At 35.8% G+C, this 18,488-nt stretch overlaps 1 protein-coding gene across 2 annotated transcripts in view; it reads right to left on the bottom strand.

Annotated features, from left to right (window-relative positions):
• Positions 1 to 18,488, bottom strand: part of zgc:153039 — a 68,010-nt gene that overhangs the window by 27,487 nt on the left and 22,035 nt on the right. The window contains exons 7-8 of one of the 2 annotated variants that reach the window (NM_001430896.2): positions 4,256 to 4,413; positions 2,487 to 2,569 (exon numbers count right to left, since the gene is read on the bottom strand). In NM_001430896.2, coding sequence (NP_001417825.2) covers positions 2,487 to 2,569; positions 4,256 to 4,413 — 241 coding nt within the window. Of the gene's footprint in view, positions 1 to 2,177; positions 2,570 to 4,255; positions 4,414 to 18,488 lie in introns of those variants that run through there. The other variant, NM_001076636.3, reaches the window with a different exon arrangement.

The raw sequence follows: 18,488 nt of genomic DNA, 5'->3' as shown, positions 1-18,488 counted from the left end.
CTGAAGTCAGAATTATTCGTCCTCCAGTGATTTTACTTGTTGACGTTCTGCCACAAGATGGCGACAGAGACCACATAATTAGCCCTAAGAGGAGAAAAACTCAAACTACAGCTGATCAAATCATTATTAATCAGGTAAGTGTCTCTCTAAGTCGATCTCTTTCTCTTTTGTATGCTGTAGTGCTGTATTTTAAGAGTTCACACTTAGCTCATGACTTACGAAAGCTCATTTGGCATGCTGTCCCGGAAGAGAGCCCTGAGCTCAAGGCATTCCTCGAGTCCAGGGCCCCCTCCCTTTGTGGGGCGAAGGGAGATTGAGCTCAGGGCGATCTCAAAACTCCCCCGCAGCTAGCCAAGGTGAACTTCCTGAGAGTGAGACGACTAATAAAAGAGACTTAGGTTTAAGAGGTCTATGATGCGAAGAAAAAAATTATTATTATTTTTTTTTTGAGAGAACTGCAGGCTAGCGCCGCGCAGAGATACCAGAAGCTCAGTAGGGAGCCGGAGCTATTGGTATTGCTGCTGGGCCACCGAGCGACCTATTTTGGATAAAGGAGGAAGAGGGGGGAGGAGGGGGATTCTTCAAGACGAAGATAGTTGTAAGTGGAAAAGGAGGAGATATATATGGGAACTAAGGATCCTTGATTGAAGGATCGTGATTAGCTAATATGAGCCAGCTGGTTTAATCATGAGTACGTACTCCTCTCGAAATTAGTTTAATAAATTAAACTTCACTTAAACCACAGTAATCTGATAGTGTCTGCTTTGGCTTTTTCAGGGATAATTATTGTGATGGCGAGGCAGTGGCGCAGTAGGTAGTGCTGGTTCGAACCTCGGCTCAGTTGGCGTTTCCGTGTGGAGTTTGCATGTTCTCCTCCGGGTGCTCCGCTTTCCCCTACAGTCCAAACACATGCGGTACAGGTGAATTGGGTAGACTAAATTGTCCGTAGTGCATGAGTGTGTGTGTGTGAATGTGTGCTTGGATGTTTCCCAAACATGGGTTGCGGCTGGAAGGGCATCCGCTGCGTAAAAACTTGCTGGATAAGTTGTCAGTTCAATCCGCTGTGGCGACCCCGGATTAATAAAGGGACTAAGTCGACACGAAAATGAATGAATGAATTATTGTGATTTCCAGATGGCAACAGATAAATACTGATAAATCTCAGTAGACTGATGGCATTTCATGGCGTTCAGCCCATATAAACTCAAAATGTGAGCTAAATCAGCTGTTCTGTCATCACTTTAGACATTACGCTAGAGAATCACTCAAACACTAGCTCTACAGTGATGTTGGTAAATAAGCAGTTTCTGCTGTTCTGACGTCAGCTGCAGATCTGAATAAATGGCAGAAGAAAGTAGTTCCTCATACAAAAGGGTTTTTAGACTCTCCGTGTTTGATTTTCTTTTTTATATACACGATTGTGTCATCGAACTGTTGTATAAACGCAATATCACACGAGTAGCAGTGCAATATGGCTGTATATCAGCACTGGTGGAATACTATAGCACAACGCACACCTTCCACCAGTGCTGATATACAGCCATATTGCACTGCTCCTCGTGTGATACTGCTCATATATATTTATTTATATATATTAGACGTGTCTTTGTGTGTCTCGCTCTGTGTGTGATTGTGTGTGTGTGTGTGCGCGCCCGCAAGTGTGTATGTGTGCATGTCTCTGAGAGCTTAAGTGCATATTTGTGTCTTTGTATGTGTCTCTCTGTATCTGTGTGTGTGTGTGTGCGCGCGCACAAATGTGTACATGTGTGTGTCTGCGTGTATGTGCTGGTTTTCTGTTCCAGGTCATGTCATCCTGCACCCCATAATAAGAACTACTGAGAGTGAAAAGAACTTTCAAACCAATCAGAGACACTAATGACTGGGGTACGCGCACACACACACACACGCGCACGCACAAACACAATCTCACACACACACACACACACACACACGCACAAAAAGATGAAGAGAAAAGAGAACTATATCACAGCTTTTAGTCTAAAGAAAGTAAAATACCAATATGCTAATGAGATTATGAATATGCTAATTTAAGAAGAAATCTGAAGCATATGGCAGCTCTCAGACTGTAACATGAAGAGGTTTTCACAATTTTAGGATGCTACAAACCGTTAAATGACATAGTTTTTACATTATTTACACCACAAAATACACATGTATTCAGTTAATTTTATTTTATTTAAATGATCTGAAGCATTTATTTGAATATATTGTTCATTACTGTCTCCATTTTATTACTGTAAACTCATTTTTACTTATATTTTAGTTCAACATAATCCAGGTTTGATTTTATTTTGATTTATTATTTTAAGCCATATTTTATTTGCTTGTTTTTGTGGTTGAAATTGTCTTTATTTAAATTAGATGTCTATATTTTAATATACATAATTCTCTTTAACTTCCGGCCACAGCTGTATCCCCTCTAGCATCAAGCGCCTGATGTTGGCTGTAGAGAAAGAGACACAGACCTGCACCAGGAACCAGGAGATCAGCACAGACACCCAGGGGTTCCCACTGGCAGAGGTGCGTTTAGCTGGAGACAGAACTCTTCCTGAGGGAGAAACACACACACACGCACGCACGCTTGAGCTGAGCTGATCTGAAGTAAAGGGATCTCCTCATATTTACAGATGAACACGAGCTCTGAGCAGATCAACAGCTGAAGGAGAATAAACTGAGAATCAATCACTCACTCACTCACTCACACACACACACACAGATATATGCAAACACATGTTCTCTAATAAGAACACACACATTCATACACACACATACATATAAATACAGATATATGCATACACACACACACACACACACACACACAAACACACTAACAACACACACATACATACACTCTAACACACACATACACAGATATATGCAGAAACACACATACACACACACACACACACACACACACACACACACACACACACACACACACACAGACAGAGATACATGCAAAAAACACACACACACACAGATACATGCAAAAACACACACTCATATACACACACACACAGATATATACAGAAACGCACACACACACACAGATCCAAGCAAAAACACACACACACACAGATACATGCAAAAACACACACACACAGATACATGCAAAAGCACACACACATATACACACACACAGAGATATATGCAGAAACGCGCGCTCACACACACGCACACACACACACACACACATTCTTTAACACACATACAGATACACACAGATACATGCAAAAACACACAGACATACACACACACACACACACACACAGATATATGCAGAAACGCACACACACACACACACAGACACATTCTTTAACACACATACATACACACACATACACACACACACACAGATACATGCAAAAACACACAGACATATACACACACACACACACACAGATATATGCAGAAACGCGCTCGCACACACACACACACACACACATTCTTTAACACACATACATACACATACAGACACACAGATATATGCAAAAAAACACACACACACACACACACTCTAACACACACACACACGCATATGCACACATCCAACATAGACTGACAGCTAACCCACTCACACACATACATGCCCACACAAACAGAAAACACACTGAGAGCACACACACACACACACACACTCACACACACAGACAGCGCACATGCTCTGGTTAATTATAGCCTTCCTCAATCAGACACGCCTCCTAATGAGCCTCGTTTGCATAAACAGTAACTCTGACCCTTTGATGTGTGTAAACAGTTCAGTGTAAATGTATTCATCAACAGCCTCTCAACACTCATGTGTGTGTGTGTGTGTGTGTGTGTGTGTTCATGAGTATATATTTGTGAATGTATACGTTTGTTCTTGGTGTGTGAGTGTGTGTGATGTTAGTGTGTGTCCATGTCTATATATGCATGTATGTTTGTGTGCCTGTTCGTGAAAGTGTGTATATTTACACAAATATGGGTGTATAGGTGTGTGTGTTTATGTGTGTGTGTGTGTATGTGCATATGTACATGTGTGTAATTGTGTGTTCATGTCTGTGTGTGTAAGTGTATGCATATGTGTGTATGTATTTGTGTGTGTGTGTGTGCATATGCACGTGTGTAAGTGTTTGTATGTGTGTGTGTGTATATATATATGTGTGCTCGTGTATGTATACAGTATATGTGTGTAAATGCGTGTTCACATGTATATATGTCTGTATGTGTGTGTGTGTGTGTGTTCTGTCTGTACCGAACAGGTCGTCTTTGGCGAGGGCGAACAGTATTCGTGAAGCCCCGATCAGGTTACTCATGGCTGCTGACAGCGTGGAGGAATAAACCCCGACGGTAACGAACGGACCCCACACGTTAATGTCCCGCAGGAAACCATAGTCCTTCTGCAGCAGGATCCTGCACACACACACACACACACACACACACACACACACACACACACACACACACAGGGAAAGAGAGAATGTGAAGTTTATTTACAGAATAATGTCGAGAGGTTTACATGCTTATGATTGCTTGCGGCCGGTCCCGCATTATTCAATTCATGATTGACCAATCAGACGATTCCTAAGCCACTATAAATAGGCATGCACTAAATTCCAGGGGTTTCATTACCACGACGTAAAATGGGCGTGGCTCGGTCGGTGTTTGGGAAACGCCCCCTTAAAAAAAAAAAAACAATACTGAGAGGTCACCGATCATGCGCAGTACAGGTTCTTTTTTAGCGCGGTCATTTCAAACAGGATGATTATGGATAAAGAACCTACCGCGACGGATAACGAGGGAAAAAAAACAATCATACAGGTTATTTTTTTGTTTTTATAATGTTATATTTTAAAGATTTCATTAGCAAAAACAGCTGACCTCGTTTTACTCCGTTTTACTGTCTCTGGGCTTTTGTACTTCCATTATAAACGAAATAATAATGGTTTTGGTAAGATTAACCGTGTTTTTGTAGTTTAAAATATGGTATTCAGTCATGTTTTAACAAATAAATACCACATTTTCTGTAATAAATCGTGGTTAATTTTTCTTTCTCGATCTTAGTTAATTTACATAACTCATATTTAATTTCTATTTTTATTTAAAGTGATCATACACAAAACAACTGAGAGCAGGACAGGTATCTGATGTTAACTAATATAAAAGTGATCATACATGAAACCCCTGGGACCAGGACAGGTATCTGATGTTACTGTATATAATATAAAAGTGATCATACATGAAACCCCTGGGACCAGGACAGGTATCTGATGTTACTGTATATAAAAGTGATCATACATGAAACCCCTGGGACCAGGACAGGTATCTGATGTTACTGTATATAATATAAAAGTGATCATACATGAAACCCCTGGGACCAGGACAGGTATCTGATGTTACTGTATATAAAAGTGATCATACATGAAACCCCTGAGATCAGGACAGGTATCTGATGTTACCATATATAATATAAAAGTGATCATACATGAAACACCTGGGGTTTAGGACAGGTATCTGATGTTACTGTATATAAAAGTGATCATACATGAAACCCCTGGGATCAGGACAGGTATCTGATGTTAATGTATATAATATAAAAGTGATCATACATGAAACACCTGGGGTTTAGGACAGGTATCTGATGTTACTGTATATAAAATTGATCATACATGAAACCCCTGGGATCAGGACAGGTATTTGATGTTAATATATATAAAAGTGATCATACATGAAACCCCTGAGATCAGGACAGGTATCTGATGTTACTGTATATAATATAAAAGTGATCATACATGAAACACCTGAGATCAGGACAGGTATGTGATGTTAACTAATATGAAAGTGATCATACATGAAACACCTGAGATCAGGACAGGTATCTGATGTTACTGTATATAATATAAAAGTTATCATACATGAAACCCCTGAGATCAGGACAGGTATCTGATGTTACTGTATTTAATATAAAAGTGATCATACATGAAACACCTGAGATCAGGACAGGTATCTGATGTTACTGTATATAATATAAAAGTGATCATACATGAAACACCTGAGATCAGGACAGGTATCTGATGTTACCTTATATAATATAAAAGTGATCATACATGAAACACCTGAGATCAGGACAGGTATCTGATGTTACCTTATATAATATAAAAGTGATCATACATGAAACCCCTGGGATCAGGACAGGTATCTGATGTTACTGTATATAAAAGTGATCATACATGAAACACCTGAGATCAGGACAGGTATCTGATGTTACCATATATAATATAAAAGTGATCATACATGAAACACCTGAGATCAGGACAGGTATCTGATGTTACTGTATATAATATAAAAGTGATCATACATGAAACACCTGAGATCAGGACAGGTATCTGATGTCACTGTATATAATATAAAAGTGATCATACATGAAACACCTGAGATCAGGACAGGTATCTGATGTTACTGTATATAATATAAAAGTGATCATACATGAAACACCTGAGATCAGGACAGGTATCTGATGTTACTGTATATAATATAAAAGTGATCATACATGAAACACCTGGGATCAGGACAGGTATCTGATGTTAACTAATATAAAAGTGATCATACATGAAACCCCTGGGATCAGGACAGGTATCTGATGTTAACTAATATAAAAGTGATCATACATGAAACACCTGAGATCAGGACAGGTATCTGATGTTAACTAATATAAAAGTGATCATACATGAAACACCTGAGATCAGGACAGGTATCTGATGTTAACTAATATAAAAGTGATCATACATGAAACACCTGAGATCAGGACAGGTATCTGATGTTACCTTATATAATATAAAAGTGATCATACATGAAACACCTGAGATCAGGACAGGTATCTGATGTTACCTTATATAATATAAAAGTGATCATACATGAAACACCTGAGATCAGGACAGGTATCTGATGTTACTGTATATAATATAAAAGTGATCATACATGAAACCCCTGAGATCAGGACAGGTATCTGATGTTACTGTATATAATATAAAAGTGATCATACATGAAACACCTGAGATCAGGACAGGTATCTGATGTTACTGTATTTAATATAAAAGTGATCATACATGAAACACCTGAGATCAGGACAGGTATCTGATGTTACTGTATATAATATAAAAGTGATCATACATGAAACCCCTGGGATCAGGACAGGTATCTGATGTTACTGTATATAAAAGTGATCATACATGAAACACCTGAGATCAGGACAGGTATCTGATGTTACCTTATATAATATAAAAGTGATCATACATGAAACACCTGAGATCAGGACAGGTATCTGATGTTACTGTATATAATATAAAAGTGATCATACATGAAACCCCTGAGATCAGGACAGGTATCTGATGTTACTGTATATAATATAAAAGTGATCATACATGAAACCCCTGGGATCAGGATAGGTATTTGATGTTAATGTATATAAAAGTGATCATACATGAAACACCTGAGATCAGGACAGGTATCTGATGTTACTGTATATAATATAAAAGTGATCATACATGAAATACCTGAGATCAGGACAGGTATCTGATGTTACCATATATAATATAAAAGTGATCATACATGAAACACCTGAGATCAGGACAGGTATCTGATGTTACTGTATATAATATAAAAGTGATCATACATGAAACACCTGAGATCAGGACAGGTATCTGATGTTACTGTATTTAATATAAAAGTGATCATACATGAAACACCTGAGATCAGGACAGGTATCTGATGTTACTGTATATAATATAAAAGTGATCATACATGAAATACCTGAGATCAGGACAGGTATCTGATGTTACCATATATAATATAAAAGTGATCATACATGAAACACCTGAGATCAGGACAGGTATCTGATGTTACTGTATATAATATAAAAGTGATCATACATGAAACCCCTGGGATCAGGACAGGTATTTGATGTTAATGTATATAAAAGTGATCATACATGAAACACCTGAGATCAGGACAGGTATCTGATGTTACTGTATATAATATAAAAGTGATCATACATGAAACCCCTGGGATCAGGACAGGTATCTGATGTTACTGTATATAAAAGTGATCATACATGAAACCCCTGGGACCAGGACAGGTATCTGATGTTACTGTATATAAAAGTGATCATACATGAAACACCTGAGATCAGGACAGGTATCTGATGTTACCATATATAATATAAAAGTGATCATACATGAAACACCTGAGATCAGGACAGGTATCTGATGTTACTGTATATAATATAAAAGTGATCATACATGAAACCCCTGGGATCAGGACAGGTATCTGATGTTACTGTATATAAAAGTGATCATACATGAAACCCCTGGGACCAGGACAGGTATCTGATGTTACTGTATATAAAAGTGATCATACATGAAACACCTGAGATCAGGACAGGTATCTGATGTTACCATATATAATATAAAAGTGATCATACATGAAACACCTGAGATCAGGACAGGTATCTGATGTTACTGTATATAATATAAAAGTGATCATACATGAAACACCTGAGATCAGGACAGGTATCTGATGTTACTGTATATAATATAAAAGTGATCATACATGAAACACCTGAGATCAGGACAGGTATCTGATGTTACTGTATTTAATATAAAAGTGATCATACATGAAACCCCTGGGATCAGGACAGGTATCTGATGTTACTGTATATAATATAAAAGTGATCATACATGAAACCCCTGGGATCAGGACAGGTATTTGATGTTAATGTATATAAAAGTGATCATACATGAAACACCTGAGATCAGGACAGGTATCTGATGTTACCATATATAATATAAAAGTGATCATACATGAAACACCTGAGATCAGGACAGGTATCTGATGTTACTGTATATAATATAAAAGTGATCATACATGAAACACCTGAGATCAGGACAGGTATCTGATGTTACTGTATATAATATAAAAGTGATCATACATGAAACCCCTGGGATCAGGACAGGTATCTGATGTTACTGTATATAAAAGTGATCATACATGAAACCCCTGGGACCAGGACAGGTATCTGATGTTACTGTATATAATATAAAAGTGATCATACATGAAACCCCTGGGATCAGGACAGGTATCTGATGTTACTGTATATAAAAGTGATCATACATGAAACCCCTGGGATCAGGACAGGTATCTGATGTTACTGTATATAATATAAAAGTGATCATACATGAAACACCTGAGATCAGGACAGGTATCTGATGCTACTGTATATGATATATAAAGTATTTGACACAAAAGCCGTAGGATCGGGACAGGTATCTTTAGTTATAACAGTATTAGTGTAACCTGAGAGGTATCTTAAGTCAATTTGTTTAATATAACATACACTGACTTCACATGAAACACCTGCGATCAGGACAGCTATTTTGTACTGCATATAAAAGGCATTGGACACGAAACCCCTGCGAATACGTACAGGTATCTGAATCAAACGGCTGTTTTCACAATCTGCGCATGATCCGTGACCTATGCAAATTCACAGATAGGCCACGCCCACTCGATGACGTAGTAGCGGTTACGCTGTACTGAAACCCCTGGAAAAAAGTGCCTGCCACTATAAATACCCTCAGCTCCATATCCCAGCCATCTTCATTTTGAAGAATCCCCCCTTCCACCCCTACTCCTCCTCCTTTCCTAGATGGGTGGCACGATGGCCTATTGGTTAGCACTGTTGCCTCACAGCAAGAACGTCACTGGTTCTAGTCCTTACCAAGCCAGTCAACATTTCTGTGCAGAGTTTACACATTCTCCTCGTGCTCACGTGGGTTTCGCCCAGGATCATCCCACAGTCCAAAATCATGCAACTGAAGTTAATTGACTAATCCAAATCAGCACCTTAGACATGCTCCTAGTAAGTAGTTCTCTTAAGAGCGATCACTATCTGTTCATCAGCTACTACAGCAGGGGAGTTCCCCACATCTACCTGAGCTCAAACTCCCCTCTCGCCCTGTAAACGGGAGGGAGCCCCGGGCTCGAGGATCTTATGAGCTCAGGGCTCTCTCCCAGAACAGCACGCCAAACAAGCTTCATAATCAATCATCAGCTGAGTGTCAACTCTTGAAATTATTATATTCTTCAATTTTATAACTAAAAACACTTAAAAATATAATCAGTGAAATTAAGTGTACAAAATGTACACATTTACATAAAAAAATAAATATGCCAAAATTACAAATTAAATGATCAGAAAATCAGTTTATAATAGTACACTACATTTTATAATAGTAGGGCATATTTAATTTTAGCTATACATTTTTAATCTAATTAGAAAGGAAACATTTCTTTTTTTTTAGTTTAACTGCTATCAAAAATACCTCTAACTGAAATTACAAATAATATAAAACTAAATTAGAAAAGTTTCTTTGGCAATTAAATAAGTGCAAGACAAAACAATGCAATCACAATATAAAAAGTACATTTGCATAACAAAATAAGACAAAATTACGAATTAAATGATCAGAAAATTAAAGCTCTAAATATTACAATGGGTACACAATAGTGACCAAATGTAACTTTTAAAACTGTACAACCTTATTACTTTAATGAATTGTTGAATAGATTTTGAATGAATTAATATACACAGGAATAGGAAGCACCCTTATATAGTCACCAATGTGACCTGATGGTCATGTGTGGTACTGCAGGCAAATTAAATCTTACTTTAAATAAATATTCCTTTAATTAATGTCACTCATTATTATCATTGGTAAAGCACTACTTTGCTACAGCAATCCACATGTAAAATTAGTATTTTAATGTTTTTAGAGGCTTAATTCAAATTAAATACCAACAAACTTCCTATAATACTTTATAATGTGAGGCCTACTTTACGAATATTGTCAAGTATTAAATACATACGGTTTATATTCTATTAATCATACACAGGAAAAGAAAGCACCCTTATATGGCCACCAATGTCACCTGATGGTCATGTGTGGTACTGCAGACGAACAAAATACTTTTAAAAAATTATAAATTTATAATAAATGATGTTACTCATCAATACCAGTGGTAAAGCATTACTTCGCTACAGCAATCGACATGTAAAATTGGTGTTTTAATGTTTTTAGAGGCTTAATTCTAATCAAATACCAACAAACTTCCTTTACTACTTTATAAGTTTAAGACTACTACACAAATAAGGTCAAAAATATGAAAAAAAATAGGGTTTATGTTTTTTAAAACACTTTCAAAGAAAGGTCACTTATATGGTCACCTGGTGGTCATCTATGGTACTGCAGCCAAACAAAATCGTACTATAAATAAATCTTACTGTAATAAATAATGTTGCTCGGTAACATCGGAGTTGTAAAGCATTACTTTTTTCATTTGCAAGTATACTCAAAGTATACTCAGGGTTGTAAATCACTACTTCGCTACAGCAATCCACATGTAAAATTAGTATTTTAATGTTTTTAGAGGCTAATTTCAAGTCGAATCCCAGCAAACGTCCTATACTACTTTATATTGTGATGCCTACTTTACAAATTTGTCATCAGTATAAATAAATTACAGTTTATATTCTATCAAACATACACAGGAAAAGAAAGTACCCTTAAGCCTGGTTTATACTTCAGCGTCAATTGACCGGCGTAACCCACGGCGCATGCAACACCCGTAGCTGTGCATTTATACTTCTGGGCGCTGTCTCTGTTTGTCTGCATTAACACTTCCGAAACGCTAGTTGGCAGTGAGGTGTAAATGTTCCTCTGTGTCGAGTTTCTTTGCTGCTGTTTTGTTTTTTCTGTAAAAGTGGCTAAAACTCGCTCATTTTGAGGCAGGAACCGGCGAACGTGCAACAACTTTAACTATGAGGTAAACACAAAACAAAACTTTCCATCCGGAGCTCCTTCACGGGACTTCACACTTGTAAACATTCCCTACATTGGGTTCGCGCCATTCCCACGGCTCTCGGTCCCGCCCAGACTCATCAGCGCTACCAAGCCGACCAATCACAGAGCTTGCGCTACGCATTGTTGCGACGTATAGTTACATTTTTTGAGAGGTGCACGTCAGTGACACCAACGGCCACGGCGAAGGGCTATGCGTCAACGCCAAAGCATACGCGTATAAATCAGCCTTTATATGGTCACCAATGTCACCTGGTGGTCATCTGTGGTATTGCAGCCAAACAAAATCTTACTTTAAATAAATATTCCTATAATAAATAATGTTACTCATTAATATCAGTGGTAAAGTATTACTTCGCTACAGCAATCCACATGTAAAATTTGTGTTTCAATGTTTTTAGAGGCTAAAATTCAAATCAAATACCAACAAACTTCCTTAACTGCTTTACAACTTGATGACTACTATACAAATATTGTCAAAAATATGAAAAAAATATGGTTTATTTATTTTTTTAAATATACACAGGAAAAGGAAGCGCCCTTATATGGTCACCAATGTCACATGGTGGTCATTTGTGGTACTGCAGCCAAACAAAATCTTCTTATAATTGCATCTTACTATAAAAAATAAAGTTGCTCAGTAATATCAGAGTTGTAAAGCATTACTTTGCTACAGCAATCCACATTATCAGTATTTAAATTTTTTTAGAGAGTGAATTCAAATCAAATACCAGCAAACTGTCCATACTACTTCATAATGCGTTGCCTACATTACAAATATTGTCAAAAATGTGAAGAAATATGGTTTATTTACTTTAAAAGACACACAGGAAAAGGAAGGTCACTTATATCGTCACCAATGTCATCTGGTGGTCATGTGTGGTACTGCAGCCAAACAAAATCTTACTATAAATACATCTTACCAGAATACATAACATTGCCTAGTAATATTAGAGTGGTAAATCATTACTTCGCTACAGCAATCCACATGTAAAATTAGTATTTTAATGTATTTAGAGGCTAAATTTAAATCAAATACCAGTAAATTTTCCATACTACTTTATAATGTGAGGCCTACTATAAAAATATTGCCAAAAGTATGAACAAATATGGTTAATATTGTTTAAAAAAATACGCAAGAACAGGAAGCGCCCTTACTGTATATGGTCAGCAATTATACACATTTAACTTTCAACAACTGTACAGCCTTAAAACTTTAATGAATTTTAAAACAAATAATTTGTCTTCACAAACTTTTCCACAAAGATCGTCATCAGGATCACAAAAGCGTGATAATTCACCCGCAATTCATTCTTTTTTATCTTCTCCAGCTCAAACCTGCACAAACACAAAAGACAAACACTGCAACCCATTGACTTCCAGCTTATGAACACATTCAGAGTCATCTTTTGTGTCGAGTTCAGTCCTGACAGCAGTAAATGACCATCAGACACTCACTTTTTCTTCTGCTTTTTCAACTCCAATGCCTTTAATAGCATCACTGCAGCTCTAATAAACCCCTTACAGACCACCAAACACACATCTGAACACACAAACTTTAACATGTCTGGAGTAAAATGGAGAAAACCAAACACTAGTGTGGTCAGAAAACAGTCGCAGTAAAAATGTGTAGTCGCGTTTCTAGTCCAAATATCAAAAAATCTAAACCTAACGCTTCTGTTTATGTCACTATCTAATAATGACAAATTATATATCGTTTGAAAGCTTAATATTTGTAGTTTCCATATCTGGGGATTGGTTATTGATGGATAATATTGAGCAACAGTTATTTATTCATTTAGAAGTATACTCAAAGTATATTCAGGGTTGTAAATCACTACTTCGCTACAGCAATCAACATGTAAAATTAGTATTTTAATGTTTTCAAAGGCTAATTTAAGCAAACTATTAGCAAACTTCCCATACTACTTTAAATTTTGTATTGACCCTCAACACCAATCTATTTAATAGCATCACTGGACTCTAATAAACCCCTTAAAGAACACCAAACACACATCTGAACACACAAACACACACACTTTAACATGTCTGGAGTAAAATGGAGGAAACTAAACACTAGTGTGGTCAGAAAACAGGGCGTTTTATGTAAAAATGTGTTCCTTATTTAGAGTTTTTATCTCATTTCACATTCGAATTCTAATCTAATCTTGACAAACTATATATTGTTTGAAAGCTTAATATTTCTAGATTAAATATCTGGGGATTGATTATTGATAGATGTTACCGAGCAACAGTTATTAATTAATTTGTGACAAGTATACTCAGAGTTGTAAAGCATTACTTTGCTACAGCAATCCACGTGTAAAATTTGTATTTTAGTGTTTTTAGAGGCTAAATTTAAATCACATACAAGCAAACTGTCCATTCTGCTTATTAATGTCTAAGCTTCAGTTCTAACAGCAGTAAATGACCATCAGAAACTCACTCTTTTTTCAACTTTAATGCTTTTAAAGCATCACTGCGGCTCTAATAAACCCATCACAACACACACACACACACACACACACACACACACACACACACACACACACACACACACACACCTGGAGTAAAAGGAGAAAACCAAACACTAGTGTGGCCAGAAAACCAGGCATTCACTGTAAAAAAGTGTAGTCTCATTTCTAGGCCAAATATCTGAAAAATCTTAACCTGACACTTATGTTTGTCACTATATTGCAATTAAATCCTAATTTAATAATGACAAACTATATATTGTTAGAAAGCTTAATATTTCTAGTTTCCATATCTGGTGATTGATTTTTGATAGATATTATTGAGCAACAGTTATTTATTCATTTCCAACAAGTATACTCAGAGTTGTAAAGCATTACTTCGCTACAGCAATCCACATGTACAATTAGTATTGTAATGTTTGGTAAAGTCAAATACCAGCAAACCTCCCATAATACCTTATTATATGATACCTACTTCACAAATAATGTCAAAAGTAAGAAAAATATGGTATATATTTTTCAAAACATACACAGGAAAACAAAGCCTTAAATAGTCAATGTCACCTGGTGGTCATGTGTGGTCAAACAAAATCTTACTGAAATCTTTTATATAATATTTCTTCTTCTTGAGAAATTCTTGTTTGTTTTATTATGACTGGAATAAAAGCAGTTTTTAATTGTTTTAAACCCATTTTAAGGTCAATATTATTAGCCCCCTTCAGCAATATTAGTTTTGGATTGTCTCCAGGATAAACCACTGTTATACAATGACTTGCCTAATTACCCTAACTTTACCCTAATTACCCTAGTGAAGCCTTTACATGTTGCTTTAAGCTGAATACTAGTGTCTGGAAGAAAATCTAGTCTAATATTATTTACTGTCATCATAACGAAGATAAAATAAATCAGTTATTAAAAATGAGTTATTATAAATATTATGATTAGAGATGTGTTGAAGAAACTCTGTTAAACAGAAATTGGAAGGGAAATAAACGGAGGGCTTAAAATTCAGGAGGGCTAATAATTCTGACTTCAACTGTATGTGGTGTTTGCTAATAAAGCAAGTTTGAGTTAGAGAGAGAGAGGGAGAGAAATAGAGAGAGAAAGAGTTGTAAACTGGGTTGTTATTATTGACCTCCTCTAATGATCCAGCTTCTCTCTCTGAGGAGTGTTTAACTCAATGAACATTATTCTCGCCCTCCAACACTCTCACTGTTCATCCTGCAGAGAAACTGACCTCAGATCAGGGCCTTAATGCAGTCAATTATAACACAATAATGCATCTCGGGCAATAATGAGTGAGTGGGCTTGACAAACCACCCGTCAAAACACTCTTTACTCCTCCCTCTCTCTCTCTCATATATATATAAAACACTCCCCCCTGATTAATTTAGCTCTGCGTAAAACATATGCTAGTTGATGGTTCATTCCGCTGTGGCGACCCCTGATAAATAAATAAAAAATAAGCTGCTGGAAAATAAATTAATGAAATCTTAGTTTTTGGGTTTTTTTTTCCTAAATTTACTAAATAGTGTGTGTGTGTGTGTGTGAATGAGTGTGTATGGGTGTTCCCCAGTACTGGGTTGCACCTGGAAGGGCATTCGTTGTGTAAAACATATACTGGAACAGTGGTGGTTCATTCCGCTGTGGCAAGCCCTGATAAATAATGTGACTAAGCCCTTCTTGCTGCAATCCAGGACTGAGAAACACCCATACATATTCATATTCACACACACACACAGGCTAATTTAGTTCATCAATCCCCCTATAGCGCATGTGTTTGGACTGTGGCGGGAACCGAAGCAAACCACGTCAACACAGGGAGAACATACAAACTCCACACAGGAATGACAACTTACTCAGAACAGGACTCGAACCAGCGACCTTCTTGCTGTGAGGCCACAGTGCTAACCACTGAGCCACCATGCCATCCAACATTTCACATATTATTTAATTATTAATAGTATCTAACTAATCTAATTAATCAAATCTCATTTAAATAATCTAAATATCTGAATCTAAACTAATCAATTTCATATGCAACAGCTGATCTAATCTAAATATGAGTGATCGCTCTGGCTTCAGCAAACCCCCAGTTTTAACTCCAAGAGCCGGTTTTAAAGTTTCTACAGCAGATTTCCACAGAGCGATGAACTCTTTTATTACACAAGATGAAGAGAAGCAGATTTCTCCACTCCTGACCTTTAAAACTCTGAATATTCCTGCAGATTTACCAGCCGAGCCTCAAATCCTCCTTCATGAGAGTGTGTGTGTGTGTGTGTGTGTGTGTGAGAGTATAAACACTTGTCTGGTTTTGTATGCACTGTCTGCTGTGTTTTGTATTTATTATTGAGATTATTTTTTTATCTATTTGATTTTCTTTTTGCCTTCATTGTTCAGCACAGTGGTCAACCGTTGTTGTGTTTATTTGTGCTTTATAAGTAAATAACTATAATGAACTGAACGCGTGTGTGATGCAGTAGCGCCGCCTGCTGGCCACTGCTTCACGCACACAGCTGAATTATTCATCTTTTATTTTTCTCCCAGGTATGTTGAATGACAGTGATGAGATGATGATCGATGGCTTTAATAATGACCAAAATATGTTTTTTAATCCCTCACATTTTTGTAATTGAATTCCCTTCATCAAACCCTAAACCATCCCTCCCTCCCTCCCTCCCTCTCTCTCTCTCTCTCTCTCATGTGATGGAGTGTCTAGCATAAATCACATTTCACATCACATGCATAGATTTAAATTGCAATTTTAATTAAAATCTTAGTATTTTGTGCATTGTGTAATTATTGATATTTAAAAACATTATTAGTCACTAATCACAATAATATTTTAATAATATTAATTACACAAAGCACTATAATAATAATAATAATATAGAGATAATAATAGTAATATAAACAATATAAAGATCATCAACAAAAACAAATAATTTGCACTTGTATTAATAACAATAATAATAATAATAATAACAAACAATTTATTAATACTATTAATAATAATAATATAAACAACAACATCCACAATAACAATAAAAATGTGCATTTGTAATAACAATATCATTATTGTTATAGTAGTAGTAGGATAATAATAATAATGATATAAACAACAACAACAACAAAATATATTTGTATTTGTTTAATAATACACAATAATAACAATTATAACAACTACAATTATTAATACTAATAATAATTATAATAATAAGAGCAGTAAGAAAACAATAAGAATTATTATTATGAATGTTATTAGTAGTAGTAGGAGGAGGAGAAGGAGGAGGCAAAGTAGTAACAGGACAATAATAACAATAACATGATTATTAATAATAATAATAATAATAATGTAAACCACAACAAAAATAACAATAAAAATAATTATTTGTATTTGTATTAAAAATAATATTTAAAAACAACATATAATAATAATAATAATAATAATAATAATAATAATATAAACAACATCAACAATAACACTTGTTATTACTATTATTATTATTATTTTATTGCATTTAATATTTTAGTTTGCAATAGTTTTCAGTAATTTAGTTAAATCATCACCTTGGAATTACAGGGTTCGATCTGTGCTCTGAATGATTTTGAGATATTCAGCTTCAAAGTTTTTGCATTTCAAAGCAAACAGCATGTGTGTAACATTTGTTTTTTGAATAAAAAGTCTTAAATGACTTTTTAAATGACAACTTATTTACATTATGGGATGTTTTTTCATAAGAATATGTCAATCTCAATTTTAACAAAAATGTCAGATAAAACCTTATGATTCTAAAGTGATGAGATGTGTTTACCTTTTTCCAATTAGTTTTGTTATTTTACTTTAATTTGTCATATTTTTACGGTTATTGTTACATATTTTCTGTTTTCATTTATGTACAGTTGCAATCAGAATTATCAGCCCCCTTTGAAATTATTTTTCTTTTTTTAAATATTTCCCAAATGATGTTTGACAGAGCAAGGAAATGTTCACAGTATGTCTGATAATATTTGTTCTTCTGGAGAAAGTCTTATTCGTTTTATTTTAGCCAGAATAACAGCAGTTTTTAATTTTTTAAACACCATTTTAAGGACAATA

The sequence above is a fragment of the Danio rerio genome, chromosome 15, assembly GCF_052040795.2.
Source record: "Danio rerio strain M-AB ecotype USA chromosome 15, GRCz13ab, whole genome shotgun sequence".
NCBI lineage: Eukaryota > Metazoa > Chordata > Actinopteri > Cypriniformes > Danionidae > Danio > Danio rerio.
The sequence above is the reverse complement of the archived record's forward strand: the minus strand, read 5'-3'. Positions and strand labels throughout refer to the sequence as shown.